The 25,242-nt window shown below is 40.1% G+C and overlaps 2 protein-coding genes across 2 annotated transcripts; both read left to right on the forward strand.

The window, feature by feature from the left end:
* Positions 1-10,391: 10,391 nt before the first annotated feature.
* Positions 10,392-10,901, forward strand: LOC128298930 (mannose-binding protein-like). The gene is made up of 2 exons (XM_053034747.1): positions 10,392-10,452; positions 10,528-10,901. Exons 1-2 carry the CDS (start codon positions 10,392-10,394, stop codon positions 10,899-10,901), a joined length of 435 nt encoding a protein of 144 aa, XP_052890707.1.
* A 6,163-nt stretch (positions 10,902-17,064) lies between these two features.
* Positions 17,065-18,722, forward strand: LOC128298940 (pulmonary surfactant-associated protein D-like). The gene is made up of 3 exons (XM_053034758.1): positions 17,065-17,125; positions 17,201-17,509; positions 18,715-18,722. The coding sequence occupies exons 1-3, from the start codon at positions 17,065-17,067 to the stop codon at positions 18,720-18,722; spliced, it is 378 nt and encodes a 125-aa protein (XP_052890718.1).
* Positions 18,723-25,242: the final 6,520 nt, after the last annotated feature.

The raw sequence follows: 25,242 nt of genomic DNA on the forward strand, positions 1-25,242 counted from the left end.
ACATTCAAATGGCTTGGCGATTGGCTGTTTTAAAATAAAACATAAAATTTAAGGCATTTTGAAATAATTTTTGCATTGAAAAATAATGAAAAAAAATTTTTGGTATAAGTTTTAGAACTTTTCAAACACCATAGAAAGATGTATTATTTTATTCTTTACATTTTTGTAGAACATCATTTTTATCTATCTCTGCTACTTTTCTAGTTATTCTTAAAAATATGTAAAAATTGTGGAAAAATCAGCACTAATATGTATAGAAAAACTACATTTCTTATTCTTAACCACTTTGTAGAACAATGTATGTATCTAACACTTAAACTTTTCCTGCTATTGTTAAATACTCCCGTGTGTTACCGATCGCCACAAAGCAATGTCTTCGAATGTATCAAATTATACCTAGTTTTGATCATTGAATTTGTGCGCTTGTCCTTCAAATATCTTAGGAAAAAGTGTTCCAATTGTTTAGTTAAAGTGTTGCCAATACTTTACAACCGATGGTTTATAAATAAATAATAATTTAACTACGATTAAATGCAGAAATCCACACACGCCAGTCAGTTGGACGCTTTAAATGAGAGGTTGAATATGTGGGCTTCGAGCCGCATATGCTGAGCTGCAAGGCGCGTAAGCTGCAAGGACAAAATTTTACTCTAGGTCGGCAGACGCGAGCACAGTACACAGGTACCTGTCGACACACGCGTTATCGGTCGGTCGCTTTGAATGTGTTCGCCTATGCGTACATAGGCGCGTAAGCTGCAAGGACAAAATTTTACTCTAGGTCGGCAGACGCGAGCACAGTACACAGGTACCTGTCGACACACGCGTTATCGGTCTGTCGCTTTGAATGTGTTCGCCTATGCGTACATAGGCGCGTAAGCTGCAAGGACAAAATTTTACTCTAAGTCGGCAGACGCGAGCACAGTACACAGGTACCTGTCGACACACGCGTTGTCGGTCGGTTGCTTTGAATGTGTTGGTGCGTTGCGATATCCGTATACGCGCGATGGAGGGCGTGGATCGCGTACCGTGATTTTGCGTGTGTATCAGGTGTGTGTTCGATTTTTTATCTCGCGTCGCATGTAGGCCAGAACGAGAGATCCGAATAAAAAATGGATGGGAGTGGTCCAATTGCTCACTGGGTTTGTTTTCGTGATTGTTCATAATTTCTCACTAAATCGATCGTTTTTTGTAGGTCGTTGTCATCGTTCAGCAATTCCGGTATCAACTTTGTGTGACGCGTGCCCGCAATGATCCTATCTTTAACCATCGAATCATGTAGCACACTAAAAGCGCACCGTTTTCCTTGTTCTTTGATTCGAGTGAAGAATACATCACACTGTTCTCCCTCACTCTGAATAATTTTCCCAAATATATATCTCTCGTACGTTAAGCACGATTTCGGAACAAAATAAGCCTCAAATTTTTCTTTGAGCACATTAATGTCCGCTTCCTGCGTTTCCGTTAAACCAAAAGTGTCTAGCACTCTAACACTGTCGTCGCCAATGCAGCTCATAAACGTTGCCGCTTGTATTTGTGGTGCTTTATTTTCCAGCCCTGTCGCAACTGAATACCACTTGAACTGACGCCACCATTGTTTCCACTTGGGTGCCATGTTTTCCTCGATTGTGAGCGGCTTCGGTGGTTTAATCGACGCGGCTTGAGTCGACATGACCACATTATCCTCGTTCGGCATTTTCACTGCTTACACTCCAAACTCGTCTAAATTGTATAATTCCAAACTTAGGAAACTATTTCCTTAAAAAATTTGACTGATCCCACTTCTGACACCATGTGTCGTTTGGCCTCCGCTCAGGATGGCATCTCCAGATGGAATGTTTATTCACTGTCATATCAGGTTGTATGTATACAGAGTTCATGCAAGGTGTATTCATGTAAGGTGTGACCGTAGGTAATAATTATAAACTAACGTTACACCACCCCAACTGCCCATTCGTTCCATACTGTTCATTTAAACGACCTAAAAGAACCGGACGGTATGTAAAACGAATTTGATTTAAAAAAATAAACAATCAATAGGTAAAACTGTATAAACCCATTTGTTGCTCACTATCATTTACTATGAAACTGATTTCTTTTTTTTGCATTATACCGCTAACTGAAATTGCGCATTTTTAACCCAAAAATTTTAAAATACACATGTCAAAAGACGTTTTTTTGTGCAGTAAACGTACAGCAGCTGAGTAATCAAGCTGGTGTCTTTTTGCTTAGTGCTCAGTTGGCTTGCTTCAGTATCAAGCAAATGCAAAACAACCACTCTAAAATGTGTCAACCATCGGTTTTAGATTGATGTTATTCCCGATGAAACCGTTTTCAGTGTTTACAGTTGGTTCGTTTTGCAGTTGAATAAATCAAATCCTTTTTTTTCTCGTTATCTGCACATGTTTCTCGCTAGTACTGCAATACGAACGATAAACACCAAACATTTTGCCGCGTTTGTTATGCACACTGTGTATTCCCAGAATCTGGAGTTTGGCACTGTACGTTTACTCAGTACAGTTTGCTATATGAAGCACACCTATTGGAATGCTTGTTGTTTCTTGTTTTAAAATATGGCGGTTCGATGCGCGATGCACGACAACGTTCAATATCTAAAGCTAGTTCATTGCATAGTTTCCTTATTGCTTTAATATCAGGCTGTAACAGGTGGGCTGATAATTGTTTGGCCTATGACAGTAAAACACTTTTTTTTGGCCAAATTTTTTTTTTGTATTCAACATACGTCCCTTCAAGGATGATTCACCAATTCTAGCGGTCTTTCAATTTTTCGATACCATTTTTATAGTAATATTTGCACCTTGCCTCAAAAAACGTCTTTGTTTCGGCGATCACCTCTTTATCCGACGAAAATTTCTTCTCAGAGGACATCCTTTTGGGATCTGAGAAATGGAGTTAGTCACTGAGAGCCAGATCTACGAAATACGGTGAGTGGCGAAGAATTTCGTGGCCTAATTCATGAATTTTTGCCCTTGTTTTCACTGATTTGTTGCACGGTGCGTTGTCTTGACGAAACAAAACTTTTTTTTCTTCAAATGCGGCCGTTTTTTGGCGATTTCGTCCTTCAATCGCTCCAAAAATTTGATGTAATAGTCGCTGTTAATGGTTATTTCTTTCTCAAGATAATCGATGAAGATTATTCCTCGCAAATCCCAAAAAAATTGACGCCATAACCTTGCCAGCTGATTGTTGTGTTTTCCCCCGCTTTGGAGCAAGTTCATCGCGTCCAGTCCACTCGGATGACTGTCTATTGGACTTTGGAGTGAAGTGGAGAAGCCAACACTCATCCACAGTAACATACTGACGCAAAAACTCGGATTAAATTCGCTTAAACAGCTCCAAACTCTGCTCCGAATCATCAACTCGTTGTTGTTTTCGGTCAAATGTGAGCTCACGCGGCAGCCATTTTGCACTGAGCTTTCTCATATCCAAATACTCGTGAACGATATGTCCAACACGTTCCTTAGACATCTTTAGGGTGTCAGCTATCTCGATCAGCTTCACATTATGGGTGTTCTTAATAATTTTGTGATTTTTTTTAATGTTTTCTTCTGTAACCACCTCTTTTGGGCTTCCAGTGTGTTCACCGTCCTTAGGGCTCATTTTACCACTTTTAAATTTAGCATATCAATATTTGATGGTTGATTTTGGTAGAGCAGTGTCCAAAGACTCTTCATCATGCCAATTTTTGGCTTTAACTATATGTTTCCCCTTCAAAAACTAATATTTTATCATCACGCGAAATTCCTTCTTTTCCATGATTACTCAAAGCACAAAAGTTGCGTCACACAAAATGCTCTAGCTCATTAGGTTGTGGCCCGATTGCTGTCAAATTTGGACAGAATTCGTTTGAAGGTTGGTACAAACGAAATATGATATGGATAAAAATCTTCTAGCGCGATAAATGTGTTAGGCCAAACAATTATCAGCCCACCTGTTATAGTGATGTACCCATTATACCCTAAAATGCCCGTATTCACCCGTTTGAAATTATATGCGCAAAAATATTCAAACAAACTTTTAACTGAAGAAAAAATCAGCCCACGGAATGACTCTGGTTAGGTTTATATTTTGTTGAAAAACAAAAATAAAGAGGGTGCATGTATAAATATTATGTTGTAAATGTTATAAAGTAATCATCATTTCCAAACGAATTACAATAGAACTAGCCTTGAGTCTGAAACATGAAAAAAATAGATACAAGTAGGAACAATGTTCTACGAGTTTAGATTCGAATTTTTCCTGAATCGACTCAAACAGCAATTGTAAGGGCTTACATAGACTCTGAATCGCACCATTTAGAATCAGCTCCAATACAAGCTATTCTAGCAAGGCTGTCTGATATCTTTCTGGGAAAGTAATCGAATCTTCGACGCCAGCAAACTGTTTCGAATATCGCCTATTGTGCGTTCTCACATCGCGCGTATACATATCTTGCGTTAGTAGCATCGTAATCGCGGGAAAGGTGTGACTCTTTGCGTTTGATAGCAGAATGGTCATAACCAAATCCTCCAACTACACCAATAGTCATTTATTCAGCATTAGCAGTGCTGGTGCTTTAAACAAACAATAATTAAAGTTAAGCATGCCTTAGTATTAACCTGAAAGTAAACGCACGATATATCGACTATATCTGCATATAACATATCTACCTTATTTATCTATAGCTATTTACTTTTTCTCATATAACGCAGCATTATATATACTGGGCAGATATAATGTGATATATAGAATTATAATGAAACATCATCACCATTATCACCAACACCGCTAGTATACAACGAGACTTTATAAACTGGAATGGAATAAACACTACAGGTTGGCAGCACGGCTGCATTGAGAGGTAAAGTTATAATGTGAAGCGAACCGGTCCCTTTGTGCCTAACCTTTGTCGTGTACACATGTGCGTACTTTATTTCTACATAATTATAGATATATGAAAGATATTAAATGCTGAGGTATGTGTGACTCGTTAAGCGTTCCAGTTCTATCTGATCTTTATTTCATGCAACCTTCTTAAGCTAACTTATCTATACTAACACTAACACGTAATACACGTCAGTATACTGCTATGGAAAAGTGTTAAATGGAATATTTCATTGTCAAGCGTGGTTAGGCGGAATATCTGAGCGTGTGATAACTTCTTTGCATGAGCAAAACTCCGTTGTGCCTTCGTCTGTGGTGTGTGTTGTGTTTCAAGATTCAATTTGCACAACTGGTTTCGGTTTAGAGGAAAATGTAATAGAACTTTTTCGTGTGTTAGTATCAGCGAGTAGTGTGGATATTTAAATTTTCGGCATAGCAACTGTACGATACCGTTTTGTTAATATATGTTAAGAATTAGAGCAGCGAGAGTTCATTCTAATAAGTTTTCTAAAATTTTACTTCGTAATTCAGGTGACCTATACCAATCAATGAGGAATTTTTTGGGATGTTTTGAGCTTCTTAACGAGCTGCTGCATGGTCTACGCACTCGCGCTTTTAGTTCGTTGCTATTTCTAGCCCTAGCTTATGACCAACAAACGACACTTTTCTGTTTTATTTTTTATCACACTCTGTTTTATTTTTTATCAGTCTCACATTTAAATCACCTGTTAGCGTAACGCCCTGTGTAATATTTCTTCAGCAGTAATTATAGAATCTTGACAATATGGCAACGAGCCCTAATTCTCAATAATAAAAAAAAGAAATCACAGAATTCTTCAACTGCTTAAATGTTCTTAAAATCTTAACTGCTTAAGCTAGATGAGTTTCGATCTGTACATCCTGTCGTTTGAAAGTAGCGAGTTGCCAAAAAAAAGGAAAATGTATGGAAAATGTCTGGATGAGATTGTCTGCGCCATCAAGCAGCTTAAGAACAATAAGCCTGCTGGCAGCGATGGGCTGGCAGCCGAGCTCTTCAAAATGGGACCGGAGATGTTGGCCGTCGAAATGCACCTACTGATCGTGAGAATCTGGGAGCAGGAAGAACTACCGGACGAGTGGAAGCTAGGTGTCATTCACCCAGTCTACAAAAAGGGCGACTGACAGGAATGCTCGATCCCCACGCACCACCTGTTCATCGACTTCAAGGCAGCCTACGATACCATAGATCGGAAGGAGCTATGGAACATCATGCAGCGGAACCACTTTCTTGGGAAGTGGAACCGGCTGTTAGAGGCCACCATTGATAGAGTGCAGTGCAAGGTGAGAGTATCGAATCTCCCAAGGGGGTCTGAGGCAAGGGAATGAACTCTCCTGTCTACTGTTCAATATCGCTTTGGAAGGTGTAATACGAAGCGCGGGGCTAGATAGCGACATCCGTGGCACGATATTCTTCCGGTCTCTCCAACTTCTTGGCTTCGCTGATGACATTGACATCATTGACATCAGGGTAATCGTGCATACTAAGGGCCTCACCATCTGCTGAGATCCAGAAGACTTCTAGACCGTACGAAATGTGAGATATATGGCTCATTGATTCGCCCGGTGATCCTCTATGGACACGAGGCTTGGACCATTCGAGCAGAGGATGCAAACGCTCTGGGCGTGTTTGAGCGACGCATTCTCCGGACCATCTTTGGCGGTGTGTTCGAGCATGGAGTGTGAAGGAGAAGGATGAACCACGAGCTTGCTGAGCTGTACGACGAACCGGACGGTGTCGAAAGCCGACAGGATACGATAGCTAGGGCATGTAATGAGGATGCCGGACTCATGCCCCACCAAGAAGGTGTTCGACAGCGTCCCTCAATTCGGTGCAACCAGGAACCGAGCATCCTGGTGAATAATTGTTGCCCGGGCCATGTCACGACGACGTGCTGCTTCATGAGCAGGCGAACGAGAGAGATAAAGAGAGTATGTAAAATGTAACGCCTATGATTAGGCAAAGCGCATTACAATTATTTTTTTTTTGGGTTCCGTGAATATAAAATTATTAGTGTTGCGCAAATGGGTGAAATAGCAATCGTAGTAATAGGTTTAAAAACTAGAGTATGTGAAAGTAACTGAACAAAATGAAGTTAATCTAAGCCTTACCGCCCGGGTCAGATGGTTTTATTCAACCAGCGAAAGTTAGGTCCTGCGAACTCCACATGATTAACAGGTATTGTCTCAGGTACAAGTATGCTCTTTCAACCAAACTTTTACATTTCTGGACCTTCCGTATTTAATGTTTCTGAATACTTCTCGCAATATAGGATCTGTCTTTTGAAATCGCTTTATCAAATTAATATCTATAACTGACGGATCATGAAATCTTATTCAAATTTGATATTTCTCCTTCTATTTCTTACACTTCTGCCAATGCCAAGACATACGGAAGCGGCAGCAAGAAGAGACCATGGAGCGCTGGCAACGCCAGTGGACAGCCGGCGCAGAGCAGCAGAGTTCGCCAGGTTTGAAGACAAGGAGGCTGATCCCGGACATCAGTTCATGGGTTGGCCGCAAGCACGGGGAAATAGATTTCTATCTTACCCAAGTCCTAACGGGACACGGGTTCCTGCGGAGCTACTTCGTCAACAAAGATATCCTGGAGGGCTCGCCTATCTGCCCGGTGTGTGAGCATGACGTGAAAGATGTCGACCACGTGATGTTCCACTATCCACGGTTCACCCGAGCACAACACGAGATGCAGCAGCACAACGACGGCAGCAGCGACGAAGGAACCCGGATCAACGGGGGCAGCAGTAGCGGCTCTCCGCCACCAACAATACAGGAAAACGGAAAACAGAAGCAGCAGCGGTAGCGACGAGTAACCAGAGCAGCATTAGGAGCTAGGACCCACTCTGGAGAGGTGGCCACGGACGGGTGGATTCGGAACAACAGCAGCAGCAGCAGACGGAAGACACGAAGCGGCAGCAGCAGCGAGGTCAACCAGGAAGGACGACGCAGCAGTGCGCAACAGCAAGGGTGCTACGCACACACGACCCCGCATGGAGTACTACGCACATCAGCGCATCGGCAGGGTTCGGATCAGGTCGAGGAGTGGTTTAGTGCGGTTGCATCGGTTGCTTGACTCGCTTCACGGGTCAAGCTTCATGATGAATCCCACATAACCCATCTCGAGGGGCGGTGTCTAGCCGCGATATGCCCCTCTAGGTGGGTACCTTTTGAAGGTTCCCTCTCCGTTAACAAAAAAAAAAGACATAAACCGTTAAGTCTTCCTTCTGAACCTGGACATAGTTTCATTGCGAGAGAGCCGCTGACGCAAAATATACTGGTTTTTCTACACTTTCTACACTTTTGTACAATTTTGTGTGACAATACTGCTCCGAGAACGTAGGGATTAGCATCTACTGCTAATATAATAGGCGAACGGTTTCACAATGTTTTTAGTTACTAACTAGTTACTAGTTTTTTTCATCAAATGACTGACATTCCTTTGACTGTGTTGGGATACAATATTTGTAACCCAACGCAATTATATCTGTATAATTCTTCACGCAAATGTTTGTGACCGATCGCTTTGGCGTATATCGAGTTTTTGTGCATAGCGCATTTCCTTAGCCATTCGTTTATACTTCAACGTTTATTCTTCATATTGAATCGTTATGCCAGCCATCGTTTATACTTCATATTGAAGAATTGAAATATAACCATGTTTGAGGGATCAGAGAAAACTCAGTAAACTATTATAATCTTCTTTTCGTTTTTGACCGCTCCGATCTTTTTGTTTTTGTAATAGCGTAAGTCACCTATACATTCTCACACTTCTTCGCTTCTCCTTTCTATCTACTACATTTACATGGGGACCTTGAACTTATTTCAACGTTAATGTTGTTGATGTTTACCTCGAGATAAAGCAAAAATGTTGCAAAAATCTTTCTTCTTTTATTGCACTACCCGTCAAAGTTCGCCATACTGGTGTAGTGGTAAGTATGTATGAAGTATGGTTGATGGAGTTGTGGTTTCTTCTAAGGCCGTTGAAATGTTCGCATTCGCAAACATTCGCTTGTGTTACCGTAATTTAGACCATTTTATAGAACATTTCCCGCGAATTAAAGCGAATTTTGTGGGTAATGGATTGGAATGGAGAACACAAAAAAGTAGTACCATATGATTAACGTAATATCTGATACATACAGACAGGTAGGTGACATGAGAATTATCATACACAATAACTAAATTGTCACAACTAATTTACTGCCTATTGATACGATGTATTAAGCAAACCGGGAAAATTACATAACATGTAGTAAACATGACGATCAAGTGCCGTGAGTTTAACGTCATTTGTGATCGTCATCAACTTGACATGGGCTGGGCTTTTCAGTGTCATTCTCATTACGTGACCAGCCCCCTGGCGAGTCAAATCCATTGTAAGACAGTGAGTTCACCATGCATCTTATAGAGCAAGTGATTATAGCGACTCCCCCATTGTCCTTCTAGACACACAGAAAGAAACATCCTTCTAATTGGCTTCACTTCAATTGAAATTCTGTATTTTGTATTGTATTCTGTGCATTATCGTGAATTCTTCCTCAACTAGGTGTTTAGTCGTTGTTGGACATTAAGTGTTCAATTCGACCGGTCGTACTCTAATTGATTATTATAATTTTGTTCACATATCAAAATTGCGTGTCGCTTATACTTTTATTAAAATATATATATATATATATATATATATATATATATATATAAAAACAAAACACCAGTGAACTGCAGAAACACCTTTAAGCATAGAGTATTTGAATTTCGATGCACGCCTTTTATTTATTAGCTGTAGGTCCATTTAACTTCTAAACCCACGGTTAACACATCGATATTCAGTACGTGAATTCGCAAACGTAAGGTAATTTGCTAGCACAGTCCACGTCTTTCCACACACCAGTGGCACTTATCGACAAACAGTCTTCTTTGGCGGCGGTATCGTAGAGTGGCCTGGCAGGGGCGAAGTTGTTGTATCCGTTGAAAGCTCCCAAACCTTTGTTCCTTGACACCCACATCCATGCTCCCTCCATGCCAAAGTCCGTGCCCGAGGTCCAGGAGGTTCCAGTAATGCCTGCCTTCTTAATTGCCGCGACCACCAACGCGTTCTGTGTTGGTGTCTCTATCGCTACTAAATAACCTCCTTTTAGTATACACGTGTGATAGGCTTCGTAGAAGTTTCCAACGTTAGTGTAAGCAATGTACCGAAGCGCGTGGGTTGTGGGTAGACCCACGGCCACAAGACCGGCGATAACTAAAGCGATCAGGCAAGACTTCATCCTGTGTGTCGATACGGGTAACCTCTATCTGCAAAGTACGATGGACCAAGAAGGGATCTCTCCGTTTTATAGCTGGCGGCACCGGACAGAACACCTGAGTCAACATCTGAGCTAGGGTATAAAAGTCGACCTGACAGTTGAGTTCTGTAGCAGTTCGTTTTGCAAGGCACCACCAAAGCTAAAGTGGAAACTATGGCGTTCAAGACTTTGTGTCTGGTACTGTGTTTGGCGTTGTACGCGATGGAAGCACATGGTCAGAATACTTCAACGCCCTTTTATTACGTGCATAATTAAGCTCCGATATTTTCTTGTTTTCTCTCCTTTACAGGTCTCAAAACCTTTTTACCAATTCGACGAAACGTAGACTTCTTCAGAGCCGTTCAAGCGTGTCGTATTATGGGAGGCCACTTGGCTTCCATTGAGTCAGCCGACGAAAATACTCGACTGCATAATGCCATAAAAGCCGCAGTAGGCACCATGACTAGCCAATGGTGGATCGGCGGTATGGACTACGGTAATGAAGGAACGTTCGTGTGGTACTCCTTGAACAAACCCATCGTATACAAAAATTACCTCCCAAATGAACCAAATAACTTTAAGGGTGTGGAAAATTGTCTAATAATTGACGGTGTATCCGGTAAGTGGAACGACATACCGTGCGATAGCCCTGTAGAAGGTTACCTTTGTGCATTTATACGCTAACCACGATATTGTACATAATTGTACTCGTTTGACCTATTAAAACTCAAATAGACAACCTTTCTGCCGAATGTGTCTTACACATCAACCGTCCAAACATTAAAGAAATGAAAGTGTCTGTTCTATTTGGTGATTATAAGCTTTTTTCGGTGAAATAAAAAAGAACTGCACAAACACCCATATTTAGGCTTTCCACGTCATTTTATTCTATTTTATTATTTAACCCCATAAATCTTCCTTCTTTTGAGGATGGGCGCTCTGTGCCGAAATCATGTTTCCAACTCGATCCGATGCAATGTTGAGTTCGATCTGATCCATAAAAGTTATTGCGATTGAGTTCCGTATCATTCACTATGGTTGAGATATTGTTCAGCCTCAAATTGTTTGTGTAGCGAGAATGGAACCTTATAGAGGTCGCAATAACTTACCACGTCACTGGTAACGTTAGCTTTTGCTCGGGTCTTTACAAAACTGGCGAAACAACTGCCAGGCTATACCTGTTATGTACTCTCGACTGCTATCGATACCCTGGACATATTTGAATGTATAAAAGTAAATGTCAACACATTGAACTAAGGCACACATTGTATGAACCTAACAACGCCATTTCCACATTGTCCACCGTATTCAGCAACATGTTCAAGCACTTTGAACAAGCTTTTTCTCGATTGCGTCTTGCGAAACCGATGAACAGCAGACTAGAATGCTAAACTTCATGTATAAATGCTTGCGAAATGTAAGAGATCAACTAGACGCAATTTTAAACTATAGATAAATAAATCGAACAGCCAAAGCTCTAATTGTTCTAATGGCGCTAAATTTTCGTGACACAGTTTAAAGAGCAAATCAAATCAAAGCGAAGGTTTTTACATTCTATACTAAAAGTAAGCAGTTAGATAACGATCTCGTGCAGCTGCTAGGAAATCATCAACAAATTCGCTTGCTGGAACGAAAGACATAAGCCTTTTTTGTAAATGACGCAAATGCTGACGCACGAAGCTGACATATTTTCGTACAGCAGCTGAATAAGTAAGCAGATGCCTTTTTCTCGCTTAGTGCTCTCAAATATTACCTAAAATTTTGCACTGCTCAACACGTTCCACACGTATACTTTGTTTTTATCCCATGCAAATCCTTCAACAGATGAGTAAATAAAACCCATACCTTGCATTTGCTAACCGTACACGTATCTCGCTCGAACGGCAAAAACATTACCAAATGTTACGAGATTCCAGTTATTTCCACAAAACGTATGTCTCCAGAAGAGGTACAACATTTTGAATAGTATTCTAGTGGTTGATCTAGGAACCGCAACTGTTCAATGTTCGAAGCATCTTCAGTTGAACTGTGCCTTAATTTAGGAGATTTGGTCCATGTGTCCCAACATTTCTTCATCGCATAATTGTATCATCTGTCCGTCCATGCGTTCGATACTGTCTAGTTACAAACAATTCAGCACAATTCCTTTCTTTTGGGTCCTACTAGACGACGGGACAACATGCGACTGATGATGGGTATTACTCTAGTGTACATAAGATATCGAACCAACAATGAGGTAGTGTACAAACGTCGAACAGCTGCGCAAAGTTGATGTCTGGACAAACTATAAAACAGCTGCGCTAAGTACCAATAGTCTCGATAGTGTGATCTTGTTTTGGGGAGCTACCTGGAACTTCGACGCCAACAGACTATTTTGGATAGCTCCTTGTGTGTTACTCACAACGCGCGCAAACACAGACTCCGTCAATAGCATCGTAAACATCAGTGAAAGTGTGTGAAGGTACACAACGAATGTTCGTCTATTCTGCTAGAGATATCCAATCGCGCTTTCCATTTGTTGAAGATGCGTTTGGGCATAGAATGCTGGATCGTCATCAACCAACCTTTTGACCAAGGGTAATCTGCTGAAACGACTGGCTCGCGACGTTAATGATCCTGTCGCTGACAAAATGATGTTGCTGCTCGCTAGTGCAATGTGTACTGAATGGCTATCGGCATAACGCTCCCTGGCGCGATTAGAATCCATCATGCGGAATGCCACTCGGTACCACTGCTCTCTGTTCCTGAAGAATATAGGAGAGTTGCGACGGAAGCTACGAATGGAATCATTGAAGCAACATAATTTTGTAGTTTGCTTATTGCTGGACAAAGAGTCCAAAACACCATCGGATCGACTCGCCCGTACTGCTCTCTAGCCTCTTGACGTAGGCGAAAGCCTTTCCTTCCTCTGATACTCTGATCCGTTCCTTGTTTTGTGTGAGGAATTCAATATAGTTTGTGATCGCTATGAGCCAAGTCTGGCGATAAATATTTAAAAAGTTATTGTTTGATTAAGAGAGTTCTTTGGAGAGAGCATCGTTACATAAAAAATAGTACAAAAAATAGTAACTCGATTAGTTACTCATCAAGCTTCCTGATTATTCGGTTTCGGTTTCTTGAAGTTTCTTTATTCAAATTTATAATTCTTGAGCTGTGTCAAACGGCAAATTCAAACAGGTAGATGATATTGCGATATGCTGTTGAAGGCATATGACTCGTTTGGTGATTCAATTCTATCTGTTCTTTATTTCATGCAATCCTCTCAATGCTAATCAACACACGTGAGTATACTACAATATAAAAGTGTGAAACAGAAGATTTCAGTTGACAAGCATGATTAGGTGGAATATTTGTGCGAGTGCTCTCTTCTTTACAGCTGCGAAGCTCCAGAGTGTAATCATCTGTCGTGTGTAGTGGTTTACGGTTCATTTTGCACAGTTGGCCCCTGAACTGCCTCACAGCGAATCATCCCCGGGGGTTTCCTAAAAAAATGAAAAAAATCAAAAGCCTGGGGTGGTTGGCCACGGACTCATTTTTCCAGGTGCCCCTTGTGGTCTCCTCGGAACCCCTCGGAAGAGGGTTCAAGCTTCGCTTTTCGTGCCTCTTCTGACATAATCTATACACCTTTGACTCCTGAGCAGCTTTCTTTCGGGGTCCCCAATTCGACGAAGCCCTAAGCGGCCGCCTACTCCGCTAAAGGCTAGCTGATGTATTTGAACTCACGGTGGCCTAGTTTACCGGTTGAAGAAAGTTACTTTTAGGAAACATTCAACATTCCAATCCATTAGGTAAATCCATCAAATGCACTATATCTTAGTACACAGGATGCTCAAGTCTCAACCTGATGCAGGAGTCGTCTAAATCGTACACGGTCGAGCGACAACATGTGCCATTGTATTGTTCTGGCTTTTCTGTCAGACGCATCAACGTCATCACTCCATCTCAATTTGGGCATATTACGCCTTCTCTGTCCATGTGGAGGACGTCAAAGGTCTTTACGGGCTGGGTCGTTCAGTGTCATTCTCATGACGTGACCAGCCCACTTGTGAGTCTAACAGTGAGTTCGCCATGCAGCTAATGCCATCCACCATCCATCCTGAATTCCGGAGACGATTTATGTGGTCCAATATGGTATCGATTTGCACCACGAAAGTCTACACCATTTAAATATTATGTTGCAGTCTTTATATATCTGGTAACTAAAGTGGTACATGTAGAGCTGTTAGAGGATTTATCTACCCAGGCGTTTATCGCAGCGCTGAACTTTCCGGGAGCTGCTCGAGTATTAAGTAGTAATATGAACTCTTTACAACGCAACAAGCTCAAGATGCCATAACCACTCATTGTCTCACCGAAGGAATTGAATTCACATTCAGTCCACCACGCTCACCAAACTTCGGAGGAATATGGGAGGCAGCCATCACGAGTATGAAGAAGTATCTGAAGTTTATCAATTGGTGCCACCATCCTACTGAAGGAAGACCTAAAGACATTGCTGGTTCAAATCGAGGCATGTTTGAATTCCCGACCGTTGACGCAGTTATCGATAGACCCTGGAGATTTAGCAGTGCTAACACCGGGACATTTCTTGATTCGTCGCAGTTTGGTGTCCATACCTGAACCATCGTATGAAAATATTAACATCAATCGTTTGCACCGTTTTCAGAACATGCAAGAGTATGTCCATCGGATCTGGAAACAGTGGAAAACGGATTACTAATCCGGACTCCATCCGCAAACTACGTGGACCCGACAGAGAGAAATTATTGATGCTGGAACGTTGGTGTTGGCGCAGGAGAATAATCTGTCACCGTTAAAATAGGCTATTGGAATAATAACAAAAATATTGAGATTTGGTGATGGCAATATACGGGTCGTTAAGGTGCGAACAAAAGAAGGTGAATATCGCCAAGTGATATCAAAAATATGTCTTCTACCAGTTCAAGAAGCAAAATAGTTAGAGATACGAATCTCACAGGTTAATAAAAGTAGAAAGTAACCTTTCCACGAGGGCGGCATGTTAAGGAATGAATTCTACGACATAAACGAATGCTAATTTATAGCAAACCGCAACAGAGAATGTAAGCGTATGAAGGTAAAATAAAGAGTCAATTGCAATCAGAATTCAGAATTCAGATTTTCGCGTACACACCCAATATAAGAAATTTTGGTCGTCTTCGAAAGAGCGATCACTCTTCTGTACGTAGGTTGAAATATGTTAACAGGGCCACTCGTGGAGGCACCAGTAATTGGGTTTTCGCCTCGCCTCTCTAACACGAGCCTTTTGGAGCAATAATACATAAGTTTACTAATCTGGCATTTTGCCATTTGGCTGCTAATGTATGCAGTAGATTTATTTATCAGAAATTATGCCCAGTAAGAAAATAACGAGTAAAATATAACCAGTAAAATTTTCGATAGACCAATCAAACACACAGTACTATACAGGCATTCCCCGAAATACGCTATTATAGCGGACCGCTATAACCCGGAAGAAATCCGCGTATCTTGAATTTTCGCGTAAGTCGAATCTTGGTGCAATTTCGTGTAGACTTCAAAGTCACAGAGTCGACTTTCTTCTGTGCACTTAATTTATTCCGCGAATCAGGTGATTTTTAGAAAGATTATATTAAAATAAGTCAAAAACAAGTGGTTTATATGACACAGAATAGTATTTTCAAATAATTTTTCATCTTTTTGCTTAGATTTTGTACTATAAACTAGCTCAGCCGTCAAATTTCCAAAAACCGCGTATCTTCAAATCCGCGTATAACAGGAACCGCGTATCTCAGGGACTACCTGTAATTTTTTTTGTGTTATGAAAAACTATAACTTAAATTGTAATTCTGTAACTAACCGAATAATAAACTAGTTCGGAACACATGTTGCATTTTAAAAAAATCCTCCTAAACTAGGTGTTTAGTCGTTCTTGGACATTAAGTGTTCAATTTGACACTCATTCGTCTTAGTCTAATTGATTATTATAATTTTGTTCACATATTAAAATTGCGTGTCGCTTATACTTTTATTAAAATATATATATATATATATATATATATATATATATATATATATATATATATACATAAAAACAAAACACCAGTGAACTGCAGAAACACCTTTAAGCATAGAGTATTTGAATTTCGATGCACGCCTTTTATTTATTAGCTGTAGGTCCATTTAACTTCTAAACCCACGGTTAACACATCGATATTCAGTACGTGAATTCGCAAACGTAAGGTAATTTGCTAGCACAGTCCACGTCTTTCCACACACCAGTGGCACTTATCGACAAACAGTCTTCTTTGGCGGCGGTATCGTAGAGTGGCCTGGCAGGGGCGAAGTTGTTGTATCCGTTGAAAGCTCCCAAACCTTTGTTCCTTGACACCCACATCCATGCTCCCTCCATGCCAAAGTCCGTGCCCGAGGTCCAGGAGGTTCCAGTAATGCCTGCCTTCTTAATTGCCGCGACCACCAACGCGTTCTGTGTTGGTGTCTCTATCGCTACTAAATAACCTCCTTTTAGTATACACGTGTGATAGGCTTCGTAGAAGTTTCCAACGTTAGTGTAAGCAATGTACCGAAGCGCGTGGGTTGTGGGTAGACCCACGGCCACAAGACCGGCGATAACTAAAGCGATCAGGCAAGACTTCATCCTGTGTGTCGATACGGGTAACCTCTATCTGCAAAGTACGATGGACCAAGAAGGGATCTCTCCGTTTTATAGCTGGCGGCACCGGACAGAACACCTGAGTCAACATCTGAGCTAGGGTATAAAAGTCGACCTGACAGTTGAGTTCTGTAGCAGTTCGTTTTGCAAGGCACCACCAAAGCTAAAGTGGAAACTATGGCGTTCAAGACTTTGTGTCTGGTACTGTGTTTGGCGTTGTACGCGATGGAAGCACATGGTCAGAATACTTCAACGCCCTTTTATTACGTGCATAATTAAGCTCCGATATTTTCTTGTTTTCTCTCCTTTACAGGTCTCAAAACCTTTTTACCAATTCGACGAAACGTAGACTTCTTCAGAGCCGTTCAAGCGTGTCGTATTATGGGAGGCCACTTGGCTTCCATTGAGTCAGCCGACGAAAATACTCGACTGCATAATGCCATAAAAGCCGCAGTAGGCACCATGACTAGCCAATGGTGGATCGGCGGTATGGACTACGGTAATGAAGGAACGTTCGTGTGGTACTCCTTGAACAAACCCATCGTATACAAAAATTACCTCCCAAATGAACCAAATAACTTTAAGGGTGTGGAAAATTGTCTAATAATTGACGGTGTATCCGGTAAGTGGAACGACATACCGTGCGATAGCCCTGTAGAAGGTTACCTTTGTGCATTTATACGCTAACCACGATATTGTACATAATTGTACTCGTTTGACCTATTAAAACTCAAATAGACAACCTTTCTGCCGAATGTGTCTTACACATCAACCGTCCAAACATTAAAGAAATGAAAGTGTCTGTTCTATTTGGTGATTATAAGCTTTTTTCGGTGAAATAAAAAAGAACTGCACAAACACCCATATTTAGGCTTTCCACGTCATTTTATTCTATTTTATTATTTAACCCCATAAATCTTCCTTCTTTTGAGGATGGGCGCTCTGTGCCGAAATCATGTTTCCAACTCGATCCGATGCAATGTTGAGTTCGATCTGATCCATAAAAGTTATTGCGATTGAGTTCCGTATCATTCACTATGGTTGAGATATTGTTCAGCCTCAAATTGTTTGTGTAGCGAGAATGGAACCTTATAGAGGTCGCAATAACTTACCACGTCACTGGTAACGTTAGCTTTTGCTCGGGTCTTTACAAAACTGGCGAAACAACTGCCAGGCTATACCTGTTATGTACTCTCGACTGCTATCGATACCCTGGACATATTTGAATGTATAAAAGTAAATGTCAACACATTGAACTAAGGCACACATTGTATGAACCTAACAACGCCATTTCCACATTGTCCACCGTATTCAGCAACATGTTCAAGCACTTTGAACAAGCTTTTTCTCGATTGCGTCTTGCGAAACCGATGAACAGCAGACTAGAATGCTAAACTTCATGTATAAATGCTTGCGAAATGTAAGAGATCAACTAGACGCAATTTTAAACTATAGATAAATAAATCGAACAGCCAAAGCTCTAATTGTTCTAATGGCGCTAAATTTTCGTGACACAGTTTAAAGAGCAAATCAAATCAAAGCGAAGGTTTTTACATTCTATACTAAAAGTAAGCAGTTAGATAACGATCTCGTGCAGCTGCTAGGAAATCATCAACAAATTCGCTTGCTGGAACGAAAGACATAAGCCTTTTTTGTAAATGACGCAAATGCTGACGCACGAAGCTGACATATTTTCGTACAGCAGCTGAATAAGTAAGCAGATGCCTTTTTCTCGCTTAGTGCTCTCAAATATTACCTAAAATTTTGCACTGCTCAACACGTTCCACACGTATACTTTGTTTTTATCCCATGCAAATCCTTCAACAGATGAGTAAATAAAACCCATACCTTGCATTTGCTAACCGTACACGTATCTCGCTCGAACGGCAAAAACATTACCAAATGTTACGAGATTCCAGTTATTTCCACAAAACGTATGTCTCCAGAAGAGGTACAACATTTTGAATAGTATTCTAGTGGTTGATCTAGGAACCGCAACTGTTCAATGTTCGAAGCATCTTCAGTTGAACTGTGCCTTAATTTAGGAGATTTGGTCCATGTGTCCCAACATTTCTTCATCGCATAATTGTATCATCTGTCCGTCCATGCGTTCGATACTGTCTAGTTACAAACAATTCAGCACAATTCCTTTCTTTTGGGTCCTACTAGACGACGGGACAACATGCGACTGATGATGGGTATTACTCTAGTGTACATAAGATATCGAACCAACAATGAGGTAGTGTACAAACGTCGAACAGCTGCGCAAAGTTGATGTCTGGACAAACTATAAAACAGCTGCGCTAAGTACCAATAGTCTCGATAGTGTGATCTTGTTTTGGGGAGCTACCTGGAACTTCGACGCCAACAGACTATTTTGGATAGCTCCTTGTGTGTTACTCACAACGCGCGCAAACACAGACTCCGTCAATAGCATCGTAAACATCAGTGAAAGTGTGTGAAGGTACACAACGAATGTTCGTCTATTCTGCTAGAGATATCCAATCGCGCTTTCCATTTGTTGAAGATGCGTTTGGGCATAGAATGCTGGATCGTCATCAACCAACCTTTTGACCAAGGGTAATCTGCTGAAACGACTGGCTCGCGACGTTAATGATCCTGTCGCTGACAAAATGATGTTGCTGCTCGCTAGTGCAATGTGTACTGAATGGCTATCGGCATAACGCTCCCTGGCGCGATTAGAATCCATCATGCGGAATGCCACTCGGTACCACTGCTCTCTGTTCCTGAAGAATATAGGAGAGTTGCGACGGAAGCTACGAATGGAATCATTGAAGCAACATAATTTTGTAGTTTGCTTATTGCTGGACAAAGAGTCCAAAACACCATCGGATCGACTCGCCCGTACTGCTCTCTAGCCTCTTGACGTAGGCGAAAGCCTTACCTTCCTCTGATTACTCTGATCCGTTCCTTGTTTTGTGTGAGGAATTCAATGTAGTTTGTGATCGCTATGAGCCAAGTCTGGCGTGTTACGCAGTTTTAAATTGTATACACTCTGTGAGGCCGACTTCGTAAAATGTAAAACAAATTTGTTATGTTTGTGAACATTTATTGCGTGAAATTGTCAGTTGCATTGTGAGGCAACAATTCAATAAGACCACAAACGGTCTATTTTAATTGAAATCAACAACTAAGAACCTGCATCAATACCTGATTTGACAATCACCAGCACTTAAATAGCTAGAAAATTTCGTTACAGTGAGGTCCAAGGAACATTTTAGTCTTAAACACGTTTTAAAAAATCATGGTTGTAAAAAATCTAATAAATTTTATGATGTGTTTTTATTGTGCCAATGATCTTTTGCATCGTTATCGTTATCGTCGTTAAGGTTAAGGTTTATTTATTTATTTATTTATTTATTTATTTATATATTTATTTATTTACTTAGTATACTTTATTTATTTATTTAAAATTATTTCCCAGTACTGTACTGTAAAGTGCGCCATAAAACGAACCAGTTGGATTCTCGTGTCCTAACACGTTCAGCACCGTGTCAAAAACGTTCAAAGCGATTTCCATAAAGCATCGCCCAAATTTGCGTAAACTAAATAGTTTACTCTAAATTAGTTCATCAGTCTAAATTTGCGTATTAAATATATCTTTATTGCTACAACATAGTATCAAACGCTGCGTTTCAAGACTATTTTAGTATAATGAAGTATTGGTTTAGTGTTTGTAAAATATGTGCAATTTTAATATGATTATAATAATATTCTTTTAAAACCAAAGAATTTACAGGTATCTGCATTGAATATCTTACCCCCTCTTATTCAATGGATGTCATCTTCATTGGCAAAATTCTCTTTTTTATAGTATACGTTAACCATACTGATTATTGATTAACAATTTCGTGTATGGGCATGCGAAATTGATGATTTTGGAATTAAAGAAACTATTTTTAATCATGGGAAATATGCTGCACGCATAAAAAACAATTTTGGATTGTTAATACAAAACGTAGTAAAATATTTTCAAAGCAATGTTTGAGATATTTATTTTCAATATAATTGTACCCTTCAAGGAATCGTGCCACATTTCATAGAAAAAAAATTCGTGGCTTGATAAACTTACGCAAGCGATTTAAAACTAAAACTCAGATCAGCGGCAAAGACCAGTGAATAGAATCAAAGATAAATATTATTGAGGAATACAATGAGAGTTAAATATGAGACCTAGCCGTCTCTCAATAAAAAACGAGAGAGAGTACGCACTTTACGTATAGTAAAATTTCTCTCACTAGACCGTAACCGTAAGCTCTAGAGAAGGTTTAAAAAATGGTCTTAACAACGGTCTGTAGATGGCCTTTTGGTCTTAATAGTGCTTTATTATGGTTTTATTAGAGGCATGTCTACATGTTACCATGTGCAACTGCATGTCTCAAAATAAGGCTTAAGGACATGACTTAAAATGTTATTTGGGGTGTTCATATTTTTTGTAGTTGGTAGATACGTTTTGTTGTACATTCACACATAAACTAAGATGAAACGGATTAACCCCAACAATTTATGATTTTTAAATCATCGGTGCCAGTGGTCCGGTAGCACTAGTGTTAATTTGTGTCCACATAAAAATAATAAATCATCAATTATTATCTCTTTCGTTCGAACACGTATTTCAATTGTATGATAATAGTTGGTAAAGAATAATAAACCGACATTATCAGTTAGAAATGATATATATTTTATCAAGATTGCAGTTTGCATATGCGCTATGTATAAACAACCGGGCGTCTCCATTAACAGAAATACATGGGAGAGATTCAACCACGTGTTTGAAATTCTGATTGCATAGATGTAGGCGTACAAATTGTGCGCAGGTCGAATAGTTGTTTGCGCCAGTGCTGTGAAATGTTTCAAAGACAAGTATCATCCAACTTTAAACGACCGTTCGGTTTGTGCACGGTGTATCACTGTTTCGTTTGTTGTCGGTCTATTTAGTTATGAAACGGTGTTTAATTACTCACATGTACTTGGTTTGGGTTTCCCTTTCTCTCTCTATTTTTTCTCTCTCGCTTTCTCTCTCTCTCTCTCTTTCTCTCTCTCTCTCTCTCTCTCTCTCTCTCTCTCTCTCTCTTTCTCGCTGACTTTCGCTTTTCCTCTGTTTCTTTCTCATTATCTGAGAAAAGATTAATTTGTTAATCTTTCACACAAATTTATTATTATTTTAATGTATAGTTATATGCCAACCGGGATATGGGGTAACCACGGAACTAAGAAGAAAACTACATATTGTGAACGCTGTCTGCATGCATGTATGCATGGATGACGGGTACATGCAATATCGAAAGACCATTTCCTACGCTCTCTTCTGTTCCAATCACCGACGAATTAAGTAAGCCCGACTCATCATTATATATAATTTATTTATTTTTGATATATTATAAACTTCTTTTCAAGATTAACTAATACGGTTATCGGTTAATCGATTAAATATCGATTATTTACCAAAGGAATCAAGGAAAGACGTAAGACAAAGTCAAAAAGTACTAGTAGAAATGTGAAGAAAAAATCAGAAGAAAATCACATTGATTACAGGAAGATCATTACAGTATGGGATTAGCCCCGAATGATTCAGTATCTATGTGCGTCCTTGCTCGTAAATCGTAAACCCTGTAATACTCATATGTCATATGTCAAGAATCATATGTGCTACAAATACACGACCACAATCGGTACAATCCCCGAATGTATGCAATTCCCCGTTGTATGGTGTGCCTTTTCTATTCTCCCCTGGAAATGTTCGAGTTATCTTTTGCTGGAGTAAGCTTTTGATAACAAAGCTCTTGAAGTTTTGTCGCAAGTAAACGAAGCTAAAACCTTGACGAATCAAACATGGTATCTTAGCATTCTCTTTGCGTTTGTAAAGAACTATAAACTAAAGAAGTTTGTAAGAAGATATAAACTGCGAGCTTATTATATGATGCATTTAGCTAGCATTCTTTCGTACAGTACATAAGTAAGTGCAATAAACTGTTTATACTTCTCAAGAACTTTCGTGCTTCGTTTCGTTTTCTACTTGTACAGAATATATCCCGTTCAATTAATTCAGCAGATGAATAAATACAAACCGTATCTTATATCTCGTTAACCGCACATGTGCCTCGCTTGAACGGCAAACAGAATGTGTTGAGAAAATTACAATGGTTCGCAAAGACCTGTCAAATAGCGCTAGGCAAAAAGAAAAACGGATAAAACCGAACGCAGGATGCGCCTGCGATCTCTTTTTAAAACGAATAAGGAACATTTTTTTGCATACTTAATAACCGTGTCCGGCAAAGAAGATTTTTTTTCAGTAAATTCGTTAGGAACCAGTAGTTTTCTAACACATCGGTTAAAACATAAGAATTTCCAGTTATTGCCACAGAAAGTATTTTCCCAGTAAGGGTACAACAATTTCAATAACATTGGAATCATTGTTTTAAGAGGTGGATCGAAGCACTTCAAAAGTGCTATATACGTATAATACAACGTAACGTTCAAACACATAAAATAATCAGTAGAGATGTGAAACTTTGCTTTTGCTTTGCTCGAAATAATTAATCAATTAGATAGAGATTTCCAATCGATAAAAATCATTTTTCAAATCTCCGACAATCTGAAAAAATGATAAATCCGAAAAGCACTAATTGTTGGGGTACTTTATGCCCTTCGAATGTCAATCATTTTTTTTCAAACAATTTCTAGTGTATTGGAACAGATTCCGCCAACGTTTAAACATTTGAACATGGGTGAAATGCATAATAATATCACGATACATATATTTTAGATTTCATTGCAAAACTTGCTTCAACCGATGTTTTGAACGCACACACATACTGCCTATAACTTTAGCGAGCTGCACTGCTGCCCTTCACTTGGTGTCAAATCGAACCAAGTTTTTCGCTTTTACGATACGCGAAAAAGATCTTACAGGGTTTCGAATCATGTAAGGGAACAGTCGTTTAGGGCAATTTTACAATTTAATGGGGATGTCACTAACAATCTTGGCGGCGATCGTTAGCAACGGTGCGAGGTACCGGTACCACACAGAAGAGAGCGCTGTTCCGGGACTACATGAGACCACCGCTTAAGAACCCGCTTCGAGTCGCGCACACGTTAAGATGGGACAGAATAGGGGACAAATGGGACCAATCAAACCCCACATAATCAGTTTCTATTCCATTCCAAATTAAGCGAATGATTCAGGGTCTACCTATTCCCTATGCTACCTGTGTACGATATGCCAGTTCTGTTTGAATCGATTCAGGAATAAGATCCGGCGAGGACTTGCAAATAGCTACTTATCTCTCATAAGCATACAAGGGGAGATAAAGGGGATAGATGATCTGTCAGTCGCCCTGTCAAAGCCCTGTTTGACAAATGGACAACAAAATCATTTGACAGAAGAAGTCAGGACTGAAAACCTCATAAAAGAAGCGTGGCTGTACTAACAAAATTGAGCAAACAAATAAAATTCAACAAAGCTTTCGGTTTACACGGTTGATGTGCAGCATTAAACGTCTATCGGAGCTTTATTATTATACAAACGCACAAATGAAACCTTGCACAGGAAAATTGCAAGGTACGTCGTTCCATTTACCAGTCACACTGTTAATTACTAAGCAATTTTCATTACCGCCTGCATTATTGGGTTCACCTGCGCCGTAATTTGTGTACACAAGCTTCTTTTTCAACGCGTACCACTCGAAAGTGCCTTCGTGGCCGTCATCCGTTCCGCCGATCCACCACCATCCGTTATTCCCGCTTTGTACGGTTTTAAATGCTTGTGAATTTTCCGCGATTGACTCGATGGAAGCCAAATGGCCTCCAAATATGCGACAAATATTAGCGGCATCATAGAAAGGTATCGTTTGTGGGATATTCGCAAAGTTTTTGACCCCTATACAAGCGAGAAAACAAGAAAATATCGGAGCTTAGTTATACACACAACAAAACGGCGTTAATGTATCCTGACCATGTGCTTCCATCGCGTACAACGTCAAACACAGAACTAAACACACACTTTTGAACGCCATTGTTTTCACGCTACTTTCAATAGAACCTTGCAAAACAATCTGCTAAAGAACTCAACTGGCAGACCGACTTTTATACTTCATTACAGATGTTGACTCAGGTGCCCCGGTCTTTACCATCCAGCTACAAAATGTAGAGGTCCCTGCTTGGTCATTTTACCGATAGAAGTATAGAAACAGAACGAAGGTTTGCTTGATCGCTTGAGTTATTGCCGGGTTTGTGGCGGTGTTTCTGCCTATTACAAGTGGCAAATCTAGAACAAAAGTTCGTAAAGAACTGATTGATGGATCCAATGAATGGTGAATAACTATCTTTAAGTTA

This window comes from Anopheles moucheti, chromosome 2, assembly GCF_943734755.1.
Source record: "Anopheles moucheti chromosome 2, idAnoMoucSN_F20_07, whole genome shotgun sequence".
Taxonomy (NCBI): Eukaryota; Metazoa; Arthropoda; class Insecta; order Diptera; family Culicidae; genus Anopheles; species Anopheles moucheti.